This window comes from Coregonus lavaretus (assembly GCF_964263955.1).
Source record: "Coregonus lavaretus genome assembly, chromosome: 26".
Classification (NCBI taxonomy): Eukaryota; Metazoa; Chordata; class Actinopteri; order Salmoniformes; family Salmonidae; genus Coregonus; species Coregonus lavaretus.
This window is the reverse complement of record NC_140013.1, coordinates 2,625,363-2,650,394: the sequence shown is the minus strand read 5'-3', so window position 1 is coordinate 2,650,394 and position 25,032 is coordinate 2,625,363. Positions and strand designations below refer to the sequence as shown.

The 25,032-nt window shown below is 43.4% G+C and overlaps 1 protein-coding gene across 1 annotated transcript in view; it reads left to right on the top strand.

Annotated features, from left to right (window-relative positions):
- Positions 1–25,032, top strand: part of LOC311102266 (beta-1,3-glucosyltransferase-like) — a 182,525-nt gene that overhangs the window by 141,169 nt on the left and 16,324 nt on the right. The window contains exons 5-11 of the mRNA XM_084143546.1: positions 1,775–1,851; positions 3,780–3,891; positions 6,460–6,596; positions 7,805–7,868; positions 12,085–12,216; positions 13,841–13,910; positions 14,841–14,954. Of these exons, the coding sequence (XP_083999672.1) occupies positions 1,775–1,851; positions 3,780–3,891; positions 6,460–6,596; positions 7,805–7,868; positions 12,085–12,216; positions 13,841–13,910; positions 14,841–14,954 (706 nt within the window). The remainder of the gene's footprint in view (positions 1–1,774; positions 1,852–3,779; positions 3,892–6,459; positions 6,597–7,804; positions 7,869–12,084; positions 12,217–13,840; positions 13,911–14,840; positions 14,955–25,032) is intronic.

Here is a 25,032-nt window from a genome sequence, read left to right as displayed (position 1 = left end):
GACCTGGATGTCATATAGGGGTTATACACTGAGTATACAAAACATTAAGAACACTTTCCATTACATAGACTGACCAGGTGAAAGCTAGGATCCCTTATTGATGTCACAAATCTACTTCAATCAGTGTAGATGAGGGGGGGGGGGGAGGCTACTCAATATTAGGAAGGTGTTCTTAATGTTTGGTATACTCAGTCAGACTGATTCAGCTGCATATTTCTATAAAAAACTGGCTGTGTGTAAGACAGTCACTTGCAGGAGCTTGTGCGTGTGTCTGTGCGTGTGTATGCATGTATGAGTGTGGAGGCTGTGGCGGTTGTAGCTTGGCAGTTTTGGAGATTTGAGACCAAGCCCCCCCCACCCTTTCCACACACACCCCACCCAGTCTACTCCATGAGTAAAGCCTAGCGTACTGTGTCTCTGTGATGGCTGTGTCTCTCTGAAGTGGCGTAAAGCAATTGCTTTTTGTCCCTGCAGTCTGCCTGGTGTTTGAACTGACTTGTTTCTTACTACCTGAGGTGAGGTGAAAGTCAAGTTTAGACTGGTGAATATGCCATTATGAGCCTCGTTATGTTGTTAGTGTGTATATTGGGCTTGACTGAGCTGCTAGCAAACCCCCGGCTGGCTAACGTGGTTAACATACTGGACACAGGCTAGGGTTAGGGATTTACAGTCCAGTACTATGATGGTGGGATGGTAGGTGTTTGCAGGGCATTGCTGTTGAGTACCCTGAGTATTTAAATCAATCTGGAGAGAGGCCGTAAGGCTGTGTGTCTGTGAGCGGCATGGTCCCCCTTGGTTTCCAGTCTACTGAGTGGAGTGGATGCAGTCATGAACCCTTGTTTACCTCTCTGTGTGAGACTACCTCAGGCCACTACAGACTACCTCACATGCCATTCAACTCGGAATCAGAGAAGGTTTGATTGAATCCCAATGTTTCGTGTTTACATCTCCAAAATACATGTTTCAAGCAGTGGATAGGGCAGTCAATACTTCAATACTTTGTGGCAATCTTTTGCAAACCTGAGTACCGTTAGGCTACCACAGTTTTTTGTTTTATAATAGCCATTCTATAGTTACTTAGTAGAGCTGGGCGATATGGACAAAAATCCATATTGTGATAAATTGCCTGAATTGATGCGATAACGATAAAAATATTACCCTTTAAACTACTACTAGTAGTTTGATGGTTGTAGCCATCAATTGCCCAATTAACAATCACCCATATTAGCAAACGTATTTCATTTCAAACTTCACATTTCTCTAGTGTAGGCTACTTATCGTAATGAACGATATCAGCAAAATGCCTGCGATAAGTGATCGCTATGGTCGGTGTTGAAAATGTTTGGTTTATCGTCCCAGCTCTAGTATTTAGGCTTTGTTCCTGTGTCTCTGCTGTCTCCAACTAAACAAACACAATTGCTTACAATCTAGAACCAGACTCCTTGAGGACTGTCCTTCCATAGGTTCCTTAGGTTGTCCTTCCTCCTGCTGTAAACTAGACTTATTTGGTTACCCTGCTCTAAATTGAAGAGTTCCTTTCTTTCTGCTCGAGGATTCTGCTGTAAAGTAAAGACTACCTCTTAGTTTCTCTGCTCTGCTGTAAAGAAAATACTTCCTTGGGTTACTACTGTAAAGACTTCCTTGGTTACTCTGCTCTGAAGTCAATACTTCTTTAATTTACTGCTGTAAAGTAAAGATTTCCAGAGGTCCCACTGCTGTAAAGTAACAAGTGTTTCCCTGTCTGGCTTGACTTAAACACTCTTTCTCTTTTCAGACACCCCCTCCGGTCCTGCTCCTCCACAGTCTGACAGACAATGAGGGAGACTGGAGCATCCTTCCTCTGCTGCCTTAGTAAGTGCTCGGGCCTGTCAGCTCTCAAAAGAGCAGGCATTACCCACATTCACAAAGACTTCCATCGTAATTATGTTGACAGTCATTGATCTGCAAGTAATTTTAAATGCCGAACAACCCCGGGCAATATCAGTAGCCTATTGAAACTGCGCGCTGTGTGCAGCTTCGCGCGCTGACCAACGAGAGGTAGGCCTATTTCTGATCTACGAGTCACTTTCAGCATTCAAATGTTTGTAAAATGGCTTTCGCAATATTAGGCTTTATTCGTTGATTTGCTAGGTCATTTTCTTTAAATGCGTTGTTGAAAATTGTGATTTACTGGAATAAAAGTAGCCTAAGCTACTGCCGGAGACAAGTCATGCATGCACATACAGCTTTCAAGACATGTTGGGCGAGCTACTCCTTCACCATCCCTTCACCAAATCTAACATGCCCAGTTTCCCTAATGGCTGGGCTCAGATGCCTACATACACTATAGGCATATACATCATTCACACACACACACACACACACACACACACACACACACACACACACACACACACACACACACCAGACAGATCCAGCTCATGCGCTCCATCAGCAGCAGATTTTTATTTACACTGAACTAAAATATAAACGCAACATGTAAAGTGTCGGTCCCATGTTTCATGAGCTGAAATAAAAGATCCCAGAAATGTACCATACGCACAAATTTGTTTACATCCCTGTTAGTGAGCATTTCTCCTTTGCCAAGATAATCCATCCACCTAACAGGTGTGGCATATCAAGAAGCTGATTCAACAGCATGATAACTACACAGCTGCCCCTTGTGCTGGGGACAATAAAAGGCCACTCTAAAATGTGCAGTTTTGTTATACAACACAATGCCACATATTTCTCAAGTTTTGAGGGAGCGTGCAATTGGTATGCTGACTGCAGGAATGTCCACCAGAGCTCTTTCCAGATAATTGAATGTTAATTTCTCTACCATAAGCCATCTCCAACGTCATTTTAGCGAATTTGGCAGTACATCCAACAGGCCTCACAACCGCAGACCATATGTATGGCGTTGTGTGGGCGAGCGGTTTGCGGATGTCAACGTTGAGAACAGAGTGCCCCATGGTGGTGGTGGGGTTACGGTATGGGCAGGAATAAACTACGGACAACGCACACAATTGCATTTTACGAGATCCTGAGGCCCATTGTGAGGCCCATATTTTTTAAGGTGTCGATCCATATCTGTATTCCCAGTCATGTGAAATCCATAGATAATACATGTATTTCAATTGACTGATTTCCTCATATGAACTGTAACTCAGTCAAATCTTTGAAATCGTTTCAAACTAAAACGTGTAGTTCCTGTATCGTATCGGAGCTCATATATCTAGATACGAATCGAATCGTCTTGAAAGGGAAAGATGCACACCCCTACTATACAGCATATGGCTGTCTCCACCTGCTAGGGTCAAGCAAAAAAAAAGAGGAGGGAAATCATTTCTAACTTTTCTAACCATTTTTCACATATAATCTTTGGCAAATAACCATGTAGCAATATTGGAGGTTATATGAAAGTATTATTTATTTTGTACAGCATGATATACAACAAGGTCAATACAGACAATACTTAATTTGTTTGAATGTTAGAAGGTATTTATCCTATTGTATAACAGGATTAGCTACCATACTTGATAGTTACCTATAGTGCCCTGTTCTGCCTTTTGCTAGCCTGGGTGCCAGTCTGTTTCTGCTCTCTTGCCAACTCCTTATTGAATTCTCATGCCAAACAATGACAACAAGGAAGGAGTAGGCAAGAGTGCAAACAGATCTGGGACCAGGCTAGCCTGTTGCTACAACAAGGTCAAAACGAATAGGTCAAGTCATGCATCCACTGGTTCAATAAGCTGTGTAAAGGTCTGGTGACCCTGACTGTGTTTCTGCCTCCTCAGCTTCTCCTTGTTGTTTGGGAAGAACTCGTCCTGGTTGGTGTTTCTGGAAGAGGAGACTAACGTCAAGGTGACCAAGCTGCTCCAGGCCCTCAGGAAGTTTGACAGGAGAAAAGTAAGTGACCCACAGACTTAGGATTGTAATAATAATATTTCTCTACGGAGTGACCACTCTGTACCACTCTTTACTTGGTACAGTAATCACATTACTTCACATCTCCTTGGCCAACGCCAGGGGAATTTCCCCACTGAGCACCAGCCTTCTGTCTCAGCAGCTGTAATAGAGACAGTGGGTTGGAGCTAGTCTTGGAAACCCAGACCCAAGGCAACAGCAGTGACTAGGGTCTGGGATTAATGATGGACTCTCTTGGTAACTTCGAAAAGGAAAAAAACAATTCCGGGTATGGTCCTCTTCAGCAGAATACCGGCTCTGAAATATTAACCCTGGTTATGGTAAAATGAAAGTGAGTATTGGACATCGTTTTTCATTCCAACTTGAAGCATTGGGTTGGATCCTGTATCTGGGCCCATATAAGTCTCTAGACAGACATGTTGCTTCCGGCAATATACCAATGCTCCACCTTAACACATCTGTAGAAGTTCCAGCATCAGTTGGGACAGAGAGGACGAGTCGGAAATGGGAATCGCTCACCGGTAACGTCACTGCCGGATCTGCTTGTTGCCCTAGCTCAGGGATGGGCAACTCCTCAGGGGCCCCAGTTAACACACTTGAATAATCAACTTCGGTTTAGAATGCAATTAATTTAATCAGCTGTGTTTGCTAGGGATGGGGAAAAAGTGTGACACCACTCTGGCATCCCAGGACTAGAGTTGCCCATCCCTGCCTTAGCTAAACATGAACATAATTCCTGCCTGCATTTTAAGCCCCGCCTACCCAAACTCATGATTTGTTGGGAGAGTTGTCTGTCTGAAGAGGAATTTTACAAAATGTCAGAGAGAAGCCGACATCCTCCCCAGACCTTGTGCCGTTGCCTAGCTTACACTGCTCCAAGGTCTGGGATATCCAAGACTAATATAGGCCTGCCGTCCAACCAGCCTGTAAAGCAGGCTGTCTGTCAAACACAGAATGAGCTGCTTTAGCCGCCCTGCTCTCCGCAGACCCCATGATGTTATGATTGTAGTTTAGCGGCAGCACAGATGCAGGCAGGGTTTATTAAGGCGTCATCAACCATTTTACTCCTAGCTCGTCTCCAGAGCCGCTCCCTCTCTGAGATTCAGGATCCAGGTGTTGCAGGTTGATTAGCGAGTTGTTTTAAACCACAAGCACAGGATGCCAATAGAAAAGGTTTTGTCCTCCACAGTGTTTTTGAGTTAATATGAATTTTGTTTTGAAAAAGTGGATTTTGAGGATAAAACCAGATAATGACAGTTGATAGTGTTGCTTAATTTGTTTTTAAAGCAACACCTGTTATCCTATTGACTGCAGCAAAGTGAATGCTTAAACTGTCTGGATTTTGTTACCATCAATAATTTGTGTAGGTTTTTATCAATGTTTCAAATTACTTGGCTCTCCTACAGTCAAACATATATTTCTTGTTGTCTTGGGAATTCAAAAATTACGTTTTTGTTGCTTATTTTTATGGGTGAATGATTAGTTTTTTAATAAGCCTGGACAGTTGAAACAGGCTTTAAACCAAAGCATGGGAAAGAGAACTCAAAGCCAAAAATCATCCAACGGCCATCCTGATTAGTAAATTTACATTTTACATTTTAGTCATTTAGCAGACACTCTTATCCAGAGCGACTTACAGTCAGTGAGTGCATACATTTTTCATACTGATACATCCCGATACCGTCCAATGAACAACATCAAACTAATTACACCTCCCGGTGGTACACCAGATCTTCACAAAAAACGGTTTTGTGCTTATTAACAAAGAACAGAGGATCAAGTTATTCTTACTCTGAAAAACTATGCATAATAATTAAGTGAACCTTCCATCTGCTAGCCGGTACAGCCTGGAACCTGTAAGGGATTTCAATTCCAAGTGAGAAATAGAATTCATTATTATCTCATCATCCATACACAGCCCTGAGCTCTGTGCCCAGCACTATATCAGGGATGAGGAGAGGATGTAGGCTGTCTTATGACTCACTTTAATACATCACACTGTGTGTGTGACTTCAATTTAGGCTTAATTCAATTCAGTATTAACGCAGGGACCATCTTTACCATGGTCAAAAGTCCCAGAATAGTTTTGGGTACTTTAGAAACAGCTACTACTAATATATACACTACCGGTCAAAAGTTTTAGAAAACCTACTCATTCAAGGGTTTTTCTTTATTTTTACTATTTTCAGCATTGTAGTATAATACTGAAGACATCAAAACTAGTTTTGATGTCTTCACTATTAAAGAAAAACCCTTGAATGAGTAGGTGTTCTAAAACTTTTGACCGGCAGTGAAACTGGTAGACTCCCCTCAGAGATATGCTTCCATTTATCAAAATAAAAGAAGTGTATGCATGCAAGCAGTAGTTTGTTAACAAAGACATGCATACATTTGCCTGTCATGTCTAATTGGGGATCATGTTTGCTCTTTTTATACAATTTATTTCTGCAACGTTTATAATGTTCATCACCTCAATGAATACAGCCCAGATGTGTGGCGTGTTTGCAGCTATGTCATCATGATGCTGATGATGTCACATCCATCCCTCAGGAGTGGTTCCTGGGTAAACCTCTTCATGACGAGGAGTCAACCATCATCCACCACTACGCCTTTGCAGAGAACCCCTCCATCTTTAAATACCCAGACTTCTCTGCTGCCTGGGCCCTTAGCATCCCTCTGCTTGACAGGTCAGGTCCTAATCTATATCTCACTTCCTTTAATGCTTGTTGTCTCCATCTACCTTTATTTAAAGGTGCATTATGTGATTTGTACATCTTTTCTTTTTTACTTTTAAATTAATTAAATAGCTACTTTATTTATTCTTGGAAAATATAGCTTATGAATGCCTCATGAGCTTAGTTCAACTGTCTTATCCAATCAGAACCCAAAATGTAAGCTTTTTTTACTCCATTGTTTGTAAACAATGTACACTGAACACAAATATAAACACAACATGTAAAGTGTTGGTCCCATGTTTCATGAGCTGAAATAATCCCTGAAATGTTCCATACTCACAAAAAGCTTATTTCTCTAAAATGTTGTGCACAAATGTGTTTATATTCCTGTTAGTGAGCATTTCTCCTTTGCCAAGATAATCCATTCACCTGACAGGTGTGGCATATCAAGAAGTGGATTAAACAGCATTATCATTACACAGGTGCACCTTGTGCTGGGGACAATAAAAGGGCACTTTAAAATGTGCTGTGTTTGTCGCACAACACAATGCCACAGATGTCTCAAGTTTTGAGGGAGCGTGCAAATGGCATGCTGTCTGCAGGAATGTCCACCAGAGCTGTTGCCAGAGAATTTAATGTTAATTTCTCTACCATAAGCTGCCTCCAACATCGATTTAGAGAATTTGGCAGACCATGTGTAACCACGCCAGCCCAGGACCTCAACATCCGGCTTCTTCACCTGTGGGATCATCTGTAATAAAGCCCTTTTGTGGGGGAAAACTCATTCTGATTGGCTGGACCTGGCTTCCCAGTGGGTGGGCCTGGCTGCCAAGTGGGTGGGTGGGCCCAGTCATGTGAAATCCATAGATTAGGGCCTAATTCATTTTTTTCTAATCTTTGAAATTGATGCATGTTGTGTTTATATTTTTGTTAAGTGTAAGTTGAAAACAAACACTTTATAGCTTTAAAACATAGTTAGAACTATACGTTTGATCTGATGGATGCGTCCATAGATCTATTTTTCCCTAGTGGTCTTCAGAAACCTGTATAGCAACCACATCTCAGAAATGATGTGCTCTGCTGGACAATAACTTTTTTTTATGCTGTTTATTTCATTCTATCATCAATCATTGTTAAATTCTTAGTGGTCTAGGGAAAGTAATACTATTTTTATTAAGTTCTAACTGCAAATTCTAATAGACAGTGATTTTATCTTCCAGGCTCGCAAACAAAGTGAGAGATGACCCACTCAAGTCTGACTTCACTATCGATCTGAAGCATGAGGTAAGATTTATATCCGACCGCATTATCGCTGTGAGTTCTGATGGAAATGTGTATAAAGAGTAATTTAAATTATTCGTTTTTAACGTTTGGAAATATCGGCTACACACAGCATGGAGTAAAGCAGATGCTGTTATTGGATCATCATTTGTGTCACTAACCACGTTTCCATCCACAGTTTCTATGCGCGTAAAGTCATACCTTATAAAAAAAATCACGACAGCTGTGATGGAAACAAGAAGTTTGGGTACAATTTTATAATTGCAGACACATCATTTGTTCATTCGTTATGGTGGGATCTTTTTGTGTCGCTAAAATTAATGATGCGAGAAATAGCAGTGGAAACGTCTTTATGCGCAAATATTGATATAATAACCATCATATCGAAAGAAACTTGGAGTCACGCGATGATATGGTGTGTGGTCCTCCCACTACGACTCGGGAAACCATGCAGTTTATTAGGCTAGAAATGAAATAAGTTATGATGAAGTTCACAGTATGGTGCAAGTGCACAGTGATCTTGATGCTCCTTTCCCAAAAATATCGAGGGTCTTATTCTGGTGACATGATGATCGATGCTTGACTGCCATTTGACAAATACAAATATTCTTGCTCTGATCCATAATAATCTCATCATGTAGACTAGCCTACCCACACTGTATCTGCCAGCTGTTGGTTAGAGCACACGTGCCACGACCAGAGTAGGCACATTTGCTATTTAACGCAACAGTTTTTGACTAAACTATCGGTAGAGTTGAATATGTGATGGAAACACATTGAACTTTAGAATTTTTTTCGGTACATGAAAATGTAAGTGTTAAAAGTATTGTACATTTTGAGGGCACTACGTCATCACGCATGGATTTTTGCCCGCAACAAGTCCATTTGGTAGAAACACACCACTGGTGGGAAAATGTGAATATTTTCTTTTTGAGAATTCTAGAATATTCTCATTAAAATCTGTCGCCAATTGAATGGAAACCTAACTTATGACACTGCACTTTCTTCAACTTGTATTATCCTTCTCTGCTGTCCCCTGCCCTTTCCTGCTGTTGTTGACAGGAGAGCCTATACACTAACATTGTCTTAAGCCTAGTAGATGCTAATCAAATGAAGTATAATTTCAATATAACCTGGTGTCAAAAACTCATTACGTCCGACAATAGCCCAATAGAAGCAGCTTCCTCCTCAAATCTCCCTCCTAAAGCCCAGCTGGCTGTCACATTGTTGTCTGAGGGACACTTTCTCCCTGTGACTGCCTTCTCTTTATTTTCTGTGTTTTTTTTGCCCCATCTCAGAGCATCTTCAGTCCTTCATTCAGGGGAGAAATAGAATAGCACTCACTGTATCCCTGTCTCTCTCTCCCTCCCTCTATCTCCCTCCCTCTCTCGGCTGGGTTTTTCTCCCAACACTCTGGACTCATATTGTCACATTTCTCTGCCTCAGATATGAAAGACAGGGAATGGTAACGCTTTACAATGAGGATACATTAACATTAGTTAATGCATTAGTTAACTTTAATAAATGATTAATTAATATATCTACTAAGCATTTATTAATGGTATGTATGTTTACTAAGCCATCAAAAATGCATTAATAAATTATTTATAAAGCTTATAGTTAATGTTAGTTAATGGGTTAGACTTCAGTGTGACTTCTGACATTGTTGATCATAGTCTGCTGATGGAAAAACGTACAGTACCAGTAAAAAGTTTGAAAACACCTGCTCATTCCAGCGTTTTTCTTTATTTGTACTATTCTCTACATTGTAGAATAATAGAAAATACATAAAAACTATGAAATTACACATACAGTGAGGGAAAAAAGTATTTGATCCCCTGCTGATTTTGTACGTTTGCCCAAAGAAATGATCAGTCTATAATTTTAATGGTAGGTTTATTTGAACAGTGAGAGACAGAATAACAAAACAAAAATCCAGAAAAACGCATGTCAAAATTTTTATAAATTGATTTGCAATTTAATGAGGGAAATACGTATTTGACCCCTCTGCAAAACATGATTTAGTACTTGGTGGCAAAATCCTTGTTGGCAATCACAGAGGTCAGATGTTTCTTGTAGTTGGCCACCAGGTTTGCACATATCTCAGGAGGGATTTTGTCCCACTCCTCTTTGCAGATCTTCTCCAAGTCATTAAGGTTTCGAGCCTGACGTTTGGCAACTCGAACCTTCAGCTCCCTCAACAGATTTTCTATGGGATTAAGGTCTGGAGACTGGCTAGGCTACTCCAGGACCTTAATGTGCTTCTTCTTGAGCCACTTCTTTGTTGCCTTGGTCGTGTGTTTTGGGTCATTGTCATGCTGGAATACCCATCCATGACCCATTTTCAATGCCCTGGCTGAGGGAAGGAGGTTCTCACCCAAGATTTGACGGTACATGGTCCCGTCCATCGTCCCTTTGATGCGGTGAAGTTGTCCTGTCCCCTTAGCAGAAAAACACCCCCAAAGCATAATGTTTCCACCTCCATGTTTGACGGTGGGGATGGTGTTCTTGGGGTCATAGGCAGCATTCCTCCTCCTCCAAACACGGCAAGTTGAGTTGATGCCAAAGAGCTCGATTTTGGTCTCATCTGACCACAACACTTTCACCCAGTTCTCCTCTGAATCATTCAGATGTTCATTGACAAACTTCAGATGGGCCTGTATATGTGCTTTCTTGAGCAGGGGGACCTTGCTGGCGCTGCAGGATTTCAGTCCTTCACGGCGTAGTGTGTTACCAATTGTTTTCTTGGTGACTATGGTCCCAGCTGCCTTGAGATCATTGACAAGATCCTCCCGTGTAGTTCTGGGCTGATTCCTCACCGTTCCCATGATCATTGCAACTCCACGAGGTGAGATCTTGCATGGAGCCCCAGGCCGAGGGAGATTGACAGTTATTTTGTGTTTCTTCCATTTGCGAATAATCGCACCAACTGTTGTCACCTTCTAACCAAGCTGCTTGGCGATGGTCTTGTAGCCCATTCCAGTCTTGTGTAGGTCTACAATCTTGTCCCTGACATCCTTGGAGAGCTCTTTGGTCTTGGCCATGGTGGAGAGTTTGGAATCTGATTGATTGATTGCTTCTGTGGACATGTGTCTTTTATACAGGTAACAAGCTGAGATTAGGAGCACTCCCTTTAAGAGTGTGCTCCTAATCTCAGCTCGTTACTTGTATAAAAGACACCTGGGAGCCAGAAATCTTTCTGATTGAGAGAGGGTCAAATACTTATTTCCCTCATTAAAATGCAAATCAATTTATAACATTTTTGACATGCATTTTTCTGGATTTTGTTGTTGTTATTCTGTCTCTCACTGTTCAAATAAACCTACCATTAAAATTATAGACTGATCATTTCTTTGTCAGTGGGCAAATGTACAAAATCAGCAGGGGATCAAATACTTTTTTCCCTCGCAAGACAATGACCCCAAGCACACATCAAAATCCACACATAAATGTTTAATTGACCACAAAATCAAAAATGTTCAATGGCCATCAGTCTCTGGACATGAACCCCATTGAAAACCTGTGGTTCTTACAATCTCATAAAACATTATAGAAAAAGGCTAAGTGTAGTTATCCTCGCAAGGGGGGGGGAGCACAAAGTATTCAAAACAAGGGTGCCAATCATTTTGACATCTTTTTAAGATTTTTTTTCTTACTTACTATTTTTCTCAGAGCAATTGTATTAGTATTTTATACAGTCTTTTTTGTCCATCTTTTTTAAGGGTGCCAGTCATTTCCGATGTGACTGTAAAGCCTTCCGCATGCTTTGGTTTGGCTGGCGCCTAGTCGAACCGAACGAGTGTGCTCGCATACTCCCTTAAAAGACCTTCACTTGAAAAATGAGAAAAAGCGGCGAAAGTACTGTTTGTCCACCTTGAGACGCCATAGCCACTTCATCAAAATAGTTAGAATTAATCTAAGATAACTCAAGAAATCTGTCATCATTTTGACGTTTTTGTCGAGTAGAGCTTAGTAGAGCAATTTTTCATCTAACTAAGATGTTGGTGCAGTATTTCTCAAGTGACAAAATGTGTATGAAAATTATTTGTCTCTCGTTGAATGACAACAAACACTTCATTGAAGAATCCCTACTGTTGACAAATTACAGATGAAGGGGCATAGACTTCAGCTACCGACTTCGGCTTGCCTCAAGAAAAAAATTTGTGTGCATGAGCAGCCGAAAGAAATCAGTAACAGTTGTCTTCCCATGTTGTTGCAGGTGGCTCTGTATATCTGGGAGAATGGCCAAGGGCCTCGTCTGACGGCAGTCCCAGAGCTGTGTACTGAGCCAGAGCACTCTCCCACTGCCCAACACTGTGCTACCACCCTCAGCAGCCCTGCTCCACTGTGTGTAGGTACCAAGTGCATCACAAGTCCATTCTTCACCACAGATCTGGGTCAAAATAGTAATTTTTTTGTTTCCGTTTTCTTACTTGGTGCACTTGATTGGGGTTTAAATGACATTGCACCAATGGAATAGTCCCATAAGTGCCAACCCGGCCATTATACCAAGTATTTGGGGGGGGGGGGGGATGATACATGTCTGCTCCATCCCCCTAGTCTCACACAGGAACAATGATTATGTTGGTCTTTATGCATGCAAACTATCAGAGAGTTGGAGAGGAATCTCAGGATGACCTTATTGTCCAAATCCTCTTTCACCCTCAAGCGTTTTTTTAGAGAACCCTCAAATCCTCATCCTGGGTGAGACACTCTTCAGCAGGCCATTCCATACTGGAATTCTGTCTCACTGCGGCAGGCAGCTGGAGTCCTCAAGAGCCGTGTGGGTGTCACACCTTTTCTCCAGCACCATAGCAGTACACCTGATGAATCCAATTGTCGGCTGAAATGAAGATTAGTTATTAGTTCATTTGAATCAGGTGTGGTGTGTTGAGCTGAAAAGTGTGATGCCAGCAAAACGGCCCTCGAGGACAGCCGCTGCCCACCCAACACAAACCACTGTGTTGAGCTCTGGCCGATTTGTTTGTGCTCAGATGCGCTTAATATATTCCCTCTGTTCTTGATGCCTGTCTGTCTGCCTTGTACCCCTTGAAGTGTTGCCTTTCCTCAGCCTGGTCTGCATTTTCAATAAAGTGCTCAGAGTGATATGATGGAACAAGGTGCCTTCTCCCCTTTTAGTCTGTCTCCTTCTCTCTCATTCCCCTTTGGGAGAGAGATCCACAGCTATCCTGGCTCTCTCCTTTTAGTATTTCTTCTACCTTTCCTCCCTAATTGTAATTTAATTTAAATTACATTTGTAATTTAATTACATTTTAATTACATTTTCGTCATTTAGAAGATGCTCTTATCCAGAGCGACGTACAGTAGCGAGTGCATACATTTTCATACTTTCCTTCTACCCTTTCCTCCTACCCTTTCTCCCCCTCTCAGTTCTGCCTATCCTGGCTTGTTTCTTAAAGTCTCTCGTCTATCCTTCCTCCCTCCATGTCATCTTCCCACTAACCTGGTTGTTGCCAGAGCTCTAAAATGCGGAGAAGATAGAGATTACTCATAGGCTGTGTCCCAAATTGCACCCTATTCCCTACTGGCCCTGGTCAAAAGTTGTGCACTACATAGGGAATAGGGTGCCATTTGAGATGCAACCATAAAGCAGAAAGCCTTGGGCCTCGCAGAGAGATAGAGGAGAGCCTATCAGCAGGGCGCGTGGCCTCCCTCTGGCATCAGCCTTAGAGCCACAGACAGACAGGCAGGAGACCTGAGCACTTAAATAAAGATGGCCAATTCACATTTCACTCTCAAATAATAACCTAATAATACCTCAGGACTCCACAACTCGGGACAGGGAATTTGAAAAAGTCACCATCTCAATAGGGCTTCAACAACGATAACAGCTCCCCTCTTGGGATGTATGTTCCATAACTAGGGCCCAGTGTTTTTCCTGACCATGTGACCTGACCAAGAAAAATCTGGGCTCTAAAATATGTCTAATTCTTATTTTCCTGCTTTTTTTACAGGGGGAGCCTGTAAAGAAGGACGACATCTTTGTCGCTGTGAAAACTTGTAAGAAGTTTCACAGTGAGAGAGGTGAGTCAGATCTTTGAAGCTCATCTGAAGCTCTGGGGTGGTTTCACGTTCGTAAAATATTAATGCAACATTTGCTCTATTCTTCTAAAGGAGTGTATTTTTAGCTGTTGAGATGTGTTCCTGGTAAACTGCCTACTCTGTGGTGGTCTGGTTTAACTCTCAGCACAAGATGTCAGGTCACAAACTTGCTTCGACATGGTGTAGAGGTGGATTCTGAGAGAAGCTAAAACCATTAATTCCCTTAGAGTTAGATCCAGTGGATTTGGGACAGGTCAGCAACGTTTAACACCTCGGAACTGTAGCTTTTCCTTCACTGGTATTCCCCCCCCCCCCGCCTCTGACAGCCTAACGGTTAATGTAGCTTTCATGGCAGCTCTGGGTCAGCTCTAAATACCAGGAATCAATTCAAACTTAATGAGACAGTGTTGCTGTTTGAATTTCGGAAGCATCTGGAAAATTCTACATCAGCTCCAGCTGACATGTCGGTCACAGACAATTGTTCCTATTATACTAATTACAGTATACTCTGCCAAGTCATAATCGACTAACACACGGACATAATTAAAAGGGACATTAGATTTATTTATGGCACAAGGGTTGGACCTGAAAAAAAGCTTATTTTGTAATTTATTATTTTTCCCTCAATTGACTCCAGTCCTTTACTGCTTTTGACACTTTACTCTTTCTGTGTGTTTTCTTTATTTTTCCAGGTCCAATTATTTTGCATTGAAAAAGAAAAAACGACAAAAACGTTAACCTTTTGAAATAAACATTTCAGTTATGTAAAAGACAAAATGTTATATGTTTTTAACATTCATAATTAATAATGCTGCAAGTTTTCTGTGTACAGAAACCTGATTCTACTTATTATGGTAGTGTGGAAGTGTTGAGCTGTATTGTTTGACCTGTCGTCCTGTTGTCCTGCCCCAGTCCCAGTGGTGAAGAAGACGTGGGAGAGAGAGGCATCTCTGTTGGAGTATTACAGTGACCACACTGACCCGTCCATACCTACCATCGACCTAGGAGTCCCCAACACAGAGAGAGGTGAGTTAATCGAGGGCCTGTATCCATAAAATGTCTCAGAGTAGGAGTGCTAATCTTGGATCAGTTTTGCCTTTTAGATATTAATAATTATTAAGATTACATGGACATCATGTAATCTAAGATCAGCACACTTAATCTGAGTGAATACAGGCCCTGCTCCCATCCACATCTCCACTCTAGTCAGGACCTGTTGCAATGGATACAATTTGATGCAATTTCAAAAGCACAGTTGATAAGTTCAGAGTTGATTTTGTTCAAAGATAAAGATCACTAAATAATGTGTATAAAGCTAAGATCTAAGATAATTAACTTCATAAAAATCAAAGTTTGTCAGATGTTTTTAGACCTCAAAAGTCAGATGACATTATGTCCCATGCTAGCAATCCCAAGTGAATGGAATAGATAAGGACTGAATTATTTCCTGATTTGATTCAGTCTGATAAACTCTGTCAGATGGCGAGTCTGATACTACAGGTGAAGCAAGGCATGTTATACCAGTCTACCAATAGCACTGCACGTTATATTGTGTTATTATTTAATCAAGCATAATTTGGCTTCCTGTCTGATCCTGCTCTCATAACATTTGGGATGAAACAAAGGGCTGTGGGCACCAGTGGAGGCTCCTCAGAGGAGGAAGGGGAGGACCATCCTCCCCTTCGAAGTACATAAAAATTAAAATGGTAAAACATTTAAAAATGTATCTTTTTAAAAATAAAACTATACTAAATATAATCACGTCACCAAGTAACTGATGAAAACACACTATTTTGCAAAGAAGGTCTACAGTAGCCTCAACAGCACTCTGTAGGGTAGCGCCATGGTGTAGCCGGAGGACAGCTAGCTTCCGTCCTCCTCTGGGTACATTGACTTCAATACAAAACCTAGGAGGCTCATGGTTCTCACCCCCTTCTATAGACTTACACAATAATTATGAAAGGCACAATTGATCTATTTATACGTGGTCCTCTGTAGCTCAGCTGGTAGAGCACGGCGCTTGTAACGCCAAGGTAGTGGGTTCGATCCCCGGGACCACCCATACACAAAAAAAAATGTATGCACGCACGACTGTAAGTCGCTTTGGATAAAAGCGTCTGCTAAATGGCATATTATTATTATTTATTATTATTACAACTTCCGGAGGATGTCCTCCACCCTATCAGAGCTCTTGCAGCATGAACTGACATGTTGTCCACCAAATCAATGGATCAGAGAATGAATATAGTACTGAAAGCATAAGCTACAGCTAGCTAGCACTGTAGTGCATAAAATGTGGTGAGTAGTTGACTCAAAGAGAGAGAAAGACAATAGTTGAACAGTTTTTAACAAATACAGTCGCTAAATAACATCATCAACTAATTTGCATAATTGGCCATGTGCATGTAATTGTGATGGACGCTGTAGGAGAGAGAAATAACGTTGTGGGAGAGACAAAAAGTGAGTAAAAAACACCCTAAATATGTTTAGAACTTCAAATGAACTTTCTTCTGTCGATTCTTTTTTTTATTTTATTTTTTATGTGACAATTCCAACCCTCCTCCTTTATCCGGGCTTGGGACTGGCAAGAGTGACCCAAAAAAGACACTCTGGCGTCCAGGGTAGGGGAGGGAATGGCCGGCAGGGATGTAGCTCAGTTGGTAGAGCATGGCATTTGCAACGCCAGGGTTGTGGGTTCGATTCCAGTATGAAAAAAATTAAAATAATGTATGCACTCACTAACTGTAAGTCGCTCTGGATAAGAGCGTCTGCTAAATGACTAAAATGTAAATGTAAAATGTATTTTTGTTATGTTTTTTTACACGTTTTTTTTGTTTAGTTTTCTTAAGTTTGGTTTGGTTTTTAACCTTATGGTCCACAAGTCACAGTAAAACATGAACATTTTTAACCATTACATTTTTTACATTTTTTTTGTATACAATTAATATTGACCAAAAAGAGACAATAGAAAAAACTGTCAATGGCAATGTGAGAAAATGATGGTAACTAGTCTGGCCCTAATTCAGGTTAATTGTTGTTGTCACCTCCCTTCCACACACACACAGGCTGTGCTGGCTCACAGAAAGAGTGGGTCATCGTCATTTTGGTCAAGGCTCTATATGGCAGGTTCAGCAAGGGAGGTGACTTAAATGAGTAAGCAGCTGATGTGCCAAAAAGCTGCAAAACATTATCAGGCAGCTGGTGCTCATAGCAAGCCTCACCAGACAGCTTCAGTCCATATCAAATGTACAGGATGGAGTTAAGGGTCTGCAAGGACATCCGATTTCTAAGTTTGCTTTTTACCACACTCATCTGGCTGAATACTCTCGACTTCAGCATTCGAGTGTGCCAAGGACAACACAGACACAGCAGCCATGGTAAGTTCTTGAAACGGGTTGATATCAGCTGCATCCCTGAACTTCCAAATCTCACTCCAGAAGCCCAGTGTGTTTTTTGTCTCATTCCATTTACTAAGATGGATGGCACGCCATTGCTGGACAATCTTGTCTATCTCTGCAGGGGAGTAGCCAAGGAGCTTGGCTATTTTATATATTTCTCCAGAGCTCTTATTGTGCTTTAGAGTTTCCTCCACATTGAAAACTGACATGTACTGCAATGCTTCGATGTTGTCCGGCAGTCTCACCCTCAACTCATTAGTGAGGGAGATGGTGAAGGCTACACACCGCTTTTGGACATTGTTTTCATCCTCAGGCGCAAGGTGGAGCTCAGCTGCCTTTGACTCAAAAAGATAACCAAGGTACGGTTTGGGACTGATGTATCCATCTATTGGCCCTTTGAGTACATCAACATTTGCGTGTGGATTCAGCACCCTGCTGCTCACAGACTTGATCAGGCTTACCAAGCTGTCAAGTAGCTTAAGAGGATCTACTTGCTCTCCCTCAAAAGCCTTGATGGCCAACTGTACCTCACCCAGCACTGACTTCAAAAAAGTCAGATACAATATGTTTTGAGGATCACTGTACATGGAGTATAAAACCTCAGCCATGTAGCAGTGTTCACTGGACTTGGTGACTGCGAAATGCAGCCTAAGCTCCTCCCACTGCTCCAAAATGCGTGAAACCGCAAGTTCAATGGAGAGCCAACGTGTGGCACACACCTTGGTTATCTGTAAAGGTTTCTCCCCACAGTTGATGGTCTCATATATGGCCTTGTAGGCCTCCCTGCGCTTTGGAGACACTGAAAACCAGTTATAAGTCTCTCGTACCAAGTACTCCACACTACGGGGGATGGTGTCATTGGAAGCAAGACTTACAGCAAGCTGCAGAGAGTGGCACACACAGCGAATAAGAACCTGATCTTTGAGGCCATATTCCTCCTTCAGCAGTTTATCGACCCCATTGTTAATCCCCGTCATAACAGAGTCCCTATCCCCAGGAGTTACAATTTTTTAAGACAACATTTCTTGAGGAAAGCCACAACAGCACGGGCTATAGATTTGGCATCTCCTCCCTCCAACTCAACAAGCCCCAGAAATGTTGATACAATTGTCTGCTTGGTGTCACTTAAGTACCTTATCACAACCTCCAGGTACTTAGAAACACTTACATCCGTGGACTCATCGAGGAGGAGGCTGAAACGCTGGTCACCCACATCTGCGACCAACTTATTCAGAAAGTATGGTGCTAGAACACCATTAATCATTTCTGTGCACTTTGTCCTGTGCATTTTGAAGTGGGTAGCAGCAGTGGAGTCTGAGAAAGCAGCTCTACATGCTTCTCCAATGTGATCACATGCCAGCATGGAAGTGTTCAGCGATAGCTAATGCCATGGTGGCCTCAGCCTTTTTTGCAGAGTCAATTTTTTTAACCATAAATGGCAGCTTGTTTTGGGTGGAACTGTTATAAGGCTTTCCCTTTTGAGTATGTTTTTGAGTTGTCATGTGTTTTTTAACATCACTAAGTTTGGCGTAGAAATCAGCCTTACAATACAGGCAGTATGCCCGTGTATCATCTCCAATAAACGGCTTCAACCAGCCTTTAAATTCAGGGTTTGATTCCCACTCCTTTCTGTATTTTTGAGTGTACAGTTTAGACTGAGACATGATGAGCTAGCCAGCTAGATGTTTAGCTTATGTCACAGAGAGGCACACACACAGTGGACGAGGTGAGTAAGTGACTGAGGCTGTATGAGTCAAATGCATTTATTTATTTTTGTGCAGTGATTTATTTTAGACAAAGAACATTTTACATTTACATCCCGCCCTGAATCGCCAGGGCGGGATCAGCCAGCGGTGGCTTCTCGCATGCGCGATTCATTTGCAGTCTGGACGCGGAGGCGTGAACATCTGCTCTGACTGCAGCTCGGAGGGACTGCTGCGCGAGGACTGGGCTGCCTGTGAGTGCTTTGGGATGGGGGTGGGGCCCACGGCAGCACCCGCTGCTCGTTGAGAAGAGTAAGAACGATACGTGCTTTCACATCAGAGTCTCCAAAAGTCTCCAATAACATTTTACATTTTAGTCATTTAGCAGACACTCTTATCCAGAGCAACTTACAGTTAGTGAGTGCATAGAATTGCAGGAAATGTGCTGTAAAACTGCACACAAAAAAATATCTCTGCAAAATGAGTAGAGTTGCATGAAATGTGTAATAAAATAGTAAAATGTTCTCTCCGCCCCATGGCAAGATGTGTAGAATTGCAGAAAGCTTGCTTTAAAGGAGCTACATGTCATAATTTTGCAATGTAATTTCAGAAAATGTCTTTAATATATCTAAAGTAATAAAATTGCACTCTAATGGTGCATCCTACTTATTAGTCAACAAAAGACAGACCGGCTCTTGTTGTCAAATTGACTGGGCCTGAGCCGCACGCTAACCGAATCAGTTAGCGCACGGAGGAGCTCAAATTGACTGGAGCCACTCATATTGACTGGGCCTAAGACGAACGCTAACCGAATGTGGCACAATCCGTTAGCGTGCGGTACTCAGGAAGTGTATAGTGGATGTTGTTCCCACTGTGACGATTAAAACCTATCCAAACCAAAAACCGTGGATAGATGGCAGCATTCGCGCAAAACTCAAAGCGCAAACCACCACATTTAACAACGGCAAGGTGAATGGGAATATGGTCAATTACAAACAGTCCAGTTATGCCCTCCGTAAGGCAATCAAACAGGCAAAACGTCAGTACAGAGACAAAGTGGAGTCGCAATTCAATAGCTCAGACACGAGACGTATGTGGCAGGGACTCCAGACAATCACGGACTACAAAGAGAAAACCAGCCACCGACATCTTGCTCCCGGACAAGCTAAACACCTTCTTTGCCCGCTTTGAGGATAACACAGTGCCACCGATGCAGGCCGCTTCCAAGGACTGTGGGCTCTCGTTCTCTGTGGTCGACGTGAGTAAGACGTTTAAGTGTGTTAACCCTCGTAAGGCTGTCGGCCCAGACGGCATCCCTAGCTTCTTCCTTTGAGCATGCGCAGACCAGCTGGCAGGAGTGTTTACGGACATATTCAATCTCTCCCTATCCTAGTCTGCTGTCCCCACTTGCTTCAAGATGTCCACCATTGTTCCTGTACCTAAGAAAGGAAAGGTACTGTAACTGAACTAAATGACTGTCTGTCATCATGAAGTGCTTTAAGATCAAATCACCTCCACCTTACCCGACACACTAGACCCACTGTAATTTGCATACTGCCCCAATACATCCACGGATGATGCAATCGCCATCGCACTGCACACTGCCCTATCCCATCTGGACAAGAGGAATACCTATGTAAGAATGTTGTTAATTGACTACAGCTCAGCCTTCAACACCATAGTACCCTCCAAGCTCATCATTAAGCTTGGGGCCCTGGGTCTGAACACCGCCCTGTGCAACTGGGTCCTGGACTTCCTGAACGGTCACCCCCAGCTGGTGAATATAGGAAACAACACCACCACTATGCTGATCCTCAACACAGAGGCCCCACAAGGGTGCGTGCTCAGCCCCCTCCTATATTCCCTGTTCTCCCATGACTGTGTGGCCACGCACGCCTCCAACTCAATCATCAAGTTTGCAGACGACACAACCGTGGTAGGCCTGATTGCCAACAACGACGAGACACCCTACAAGGAGGAGGTGAGGTCCCTGGCGGAGTGGTTCCAGGAAAATAACCTCTCCCATGACGTCAACAAAACGAAGCAGCTGATCGTGGACTTCAGGAGACAGCAGAGGGAGCACGCCCCCATCCACATCGACAGGGAGTGGAGAAGGTGAAAAGCTTCAAGTTCCTCGGCGTACACATCACTGACAATCTGAAATGGTCCACCCACACAGACAGTGTGGTGAAGAAGGCGCAACAGCGCCTCTTCAACCTCAGGAGGCTGAATAAATTTGGCTTGGCCCCTAAGACCCTCAAACTTTTACAGATGCACCATTGAGAGCATCCTATCGGGTACGGCAACTGCACCGTCCACAACCGCAGGGCTCTCCAGAGGGTGGTACAGTCTGCCCAACGCATCACTGGGGGCACACTGCCTGCCCTCCAAGACATCTACAGCACCTGATGTCACAGGATGGCCAAAAGGATAATCAAGGACTTCAGCCACCCGAGCCATGGCCTGTTCACCCCGCTATCATCCAGAAGGCGAGGTCAAATAGCCATCACTAGCGGGCCTCCACCCAATACCCTGCCCTGAATTTAGTCACTGTCACTAGCCGGCTACCACCTGGTTACTCAACCCCGCACCTTAGAGGCTGCTGCCCTATGTACAGTACATAGACATGGAACACTGGTCACTTTAATCATGTTTACATACTGTTTTACGCATTTCATATGTACAGTATATATTGTATTCTAGTCAAGGCCATCCTATTCAACTATTGCTCTGCGTACACTATTCTATCCTATGTATTCTACAGATGTACTACATATTCTATCAACATACTGTCCATAATGTCTATAGATCCCATCACATATATACAGTGCATTTGGAAAGTAGTCAGACGCCTTCACTTTTTCCACATTTTGTTACATTACAGCCTTATTCTAAATATATATATATTTGTTTTATCCTCAGCAATCTACACACAATACCCCCTAATGACAAAGCGAAAACTGGTTTTTAGACACCCTTTGCTATGAAATTGACCTCAGGTGCATCCTGTTTCCATTGATCATCCTTGAGATGTTTCTACAACTTGATTGGAGTCCACCTTTGGTAAATTAAATTGATGTGACATGATTTGGTAAGACACACACCTGTCTATATAAGATACAAGAGCTGACAGTGCATGTCAGAGCAGAAACCAAGCCATGAGGTCGAAATATTGTCCGTAGAGCTCCGAGACAAGATTGTGTCGAGGCACAGATCTGGGGAAGGGTACCAAAACATTTCTGCAGCATTGAAGGTCCCCAAGAAAACAGTGGCCTACATCATTCTTAAATGGGGAAGAAGTTTGGAACCACCAAGACTCTTCCTTGAGCTGTCTGCCCGGCTAAACTGAGCAATCGGGGGAGAAGGGCCTTGGTCAGGGAGGTGACCAAGAACCCGATGGTCACTCTGACAGCGCTCTAGAGTTTCTCTGTGGAGATGGGAGAACCTTCCAGAAGGACAACCATCTCTGCAGCACTCCACCAATCAGGCCTTTATGGTAGAGTGGCCACCCTTTGCCTTGATGACAGCTTTGCACACTCTTGGCATTCTCTCAACCAGCTTCATGAGGTAGTCACCTGGAATGCATTTCAATTAACAGGTGTGCCTTCTTAAAAGTGAATTTGTGGAATTTATTTCCTTCTTAATGCGTTTGAACCAATCAGTTGTGTTGTGACAAGTTAGGGGTGGTATACAAAAAATAGTCCTATTTGGTAAAAGACCAAGTCCAAATGATGGGGCGGCAGGTAGCTTAGTGGTTAAGAGCGTTGTGCCAGTAACCAAAAGGTCACTGGTTCTAATCCCCGAGCCGACTAGGTGAAAATCTGCCGATGTGCCCTTGAGCAAGGCACTTAACCCTAATTGCTCCCGTAAGTCGCTCTGGATAAGAGCGTCTGCTAAATGACTGAAATGTAAATATAAATGTAATGGCAAGAACAGCTCAAATAAGCAAAGAGAAATGACAGTCCATCATTACTTTAAAACATGAAGGTCAGTCAATCCGGAAAATGTCAAGAACTTTTAACGTTTCTTCAAGTGCAGTTGGAAAAATCATCAAGCACTAGGATGAAACTGGCTCTCATGAGGACCGCCACAGGAAAGGAAGACCCAGAGTTACCTCTGCTGCAGAGGATAAGTTCATTAGAGTTAACTGCACCTCAGATTGCAGCCCAAATAAATGCTTCACGGAGTTCAAGTAACAGACACATCTCTACACAACTATTCAGAGGAGACTGCGTGAATCAGGCCTTCATGGTTGAATTGCTGCAAAGAAACCACTGCTAAAGGACACCAATAAGAAGAAGAGACTTGCTTGGGCCAAGAAACATTAGCAATGGACATTAGACCGGTGGAAATCTGTCCCTTTGTCACGACTTCCTCCGAAGCTGCCTCCTCTCCTTGTTCGGGCAGGCTTCGGCGTTCGTCGTCACCCGCCTTCTAGCCACTGCCTCTCCTCATCTCATCATTCCATTTTTTTTGCCTTGTTTAATACACACACCTTGTTCATATTCCCTCATCAGTACCTGTATAAGTGTTCCCTCTGCCCCCTTGTCTTTGTGTGTAATTGTTTATTGTGGAGGATAGTGAAGCTCGGTGGTGTTCCGTGTATTTTGTATCGCCGGAATATTTCCTTGTGTGCCTTGTATTTTCCTGTTTTGCGCACTGGAGGGTTTTGACCCATTACTGCGTAACTCTGTGTTTCGGAATAAATCCTGTTATTCTGTGAATTACCCTCCTGCGCCTGACTCCTTTGAAATCACCTCATCACAGAATCACACACCAAGACATGGAGTCAGCAGGAGAGGAGCACATGCCTGGAGACGTGGCGCGGGTCCGGGAGCATTCGACGATGCTAGCCAGCTTGGGAGAAGCGATGGATCGGGTTCTCCAGGTCGTCCAATGCCTGGAGAGGAGAAGACATGATCTTTCAGGACTAGCTGAGTGACCAGATCGAGCCACCCACACCCCAGCACCTAGAGGGTTTCATATATTCCGACCAAAGGAGTTTGACGGGACAGCTGCCCGCTGCCAGGTATTCCTCCTGCAACTGGATCTATACTTCTCGACCATCAGACCGGCTCCATTGGAGAGGGAGAAGGTGTCCGCACTTGTCTCCTGCCTATCGAGGAAAGCCATGGAGTGGGCCAACGCGGTCTGGAGTGAAGGAGGAGCCGCGTTGGACAACTACAGGGAGTTCGCTCGCCTCTTCCGGGCCGTCTTCGATCACCCGCCCGAAGGTAGAGAGGCAGGCGAGTGGTTGGTCCACCTGAGGCAGGGGACGAGACCGCGCAGTAATTTGCCCTGGAGTTTCGTACTCTAGCGGCTGGGTCCGGGTGGAACGAGTGGGCCGTCATCGACCATTTCCGCTGCCACCTGTGAGAGGACATCCGAAGGGAGCTAGCCTGCCGGGACAACACGTTGTCTTTCAATCAACTGTTGGACATGGCCAACCGGTTGGACAACCTGCTAGCTTCTAGAGGCACGAGAGGACATTCTACTGCATGATGTCGTCAGCGTTCTTTTGGGTCTGGAGGCGGCAGGCAGGGCACTCTCGCGTCACCCCAGGTATCAAACACCCACACTCGTTCAGAGCCCTCTGCTGCGCACTGTACCCTACACATCCACTTCCCTGATTACACGGTAGTTCCCCAGTGTAAGGCGCTGGTCGATTCAGGCGCAGCTGGGAACTTAATGGACAGGTCATTAGCACATAGTCTAGTTATTACATTGGTTCCCCTATCCATTCCACTCCCGATCAGAGCACTTGACAGTCGACCATTAGGGTTCAGGTTCGTTAGGGAAGTTACAGCACCAGTCACTATGGTCAATGCATGGGGCGCGCTTCTTCACAAAATCAGATCTCCAGAGTGCGTACAACGTGGTGCGTGTCCGAGAGGGTGACGAGTGGAAGACAGCATTCAGCACAACCACGGGGCATTACGAATACCTGATGATGCCGTACAGTTTGATGAATGCTCCATCCTTCTTCCAGTCCTTTGTGAACGA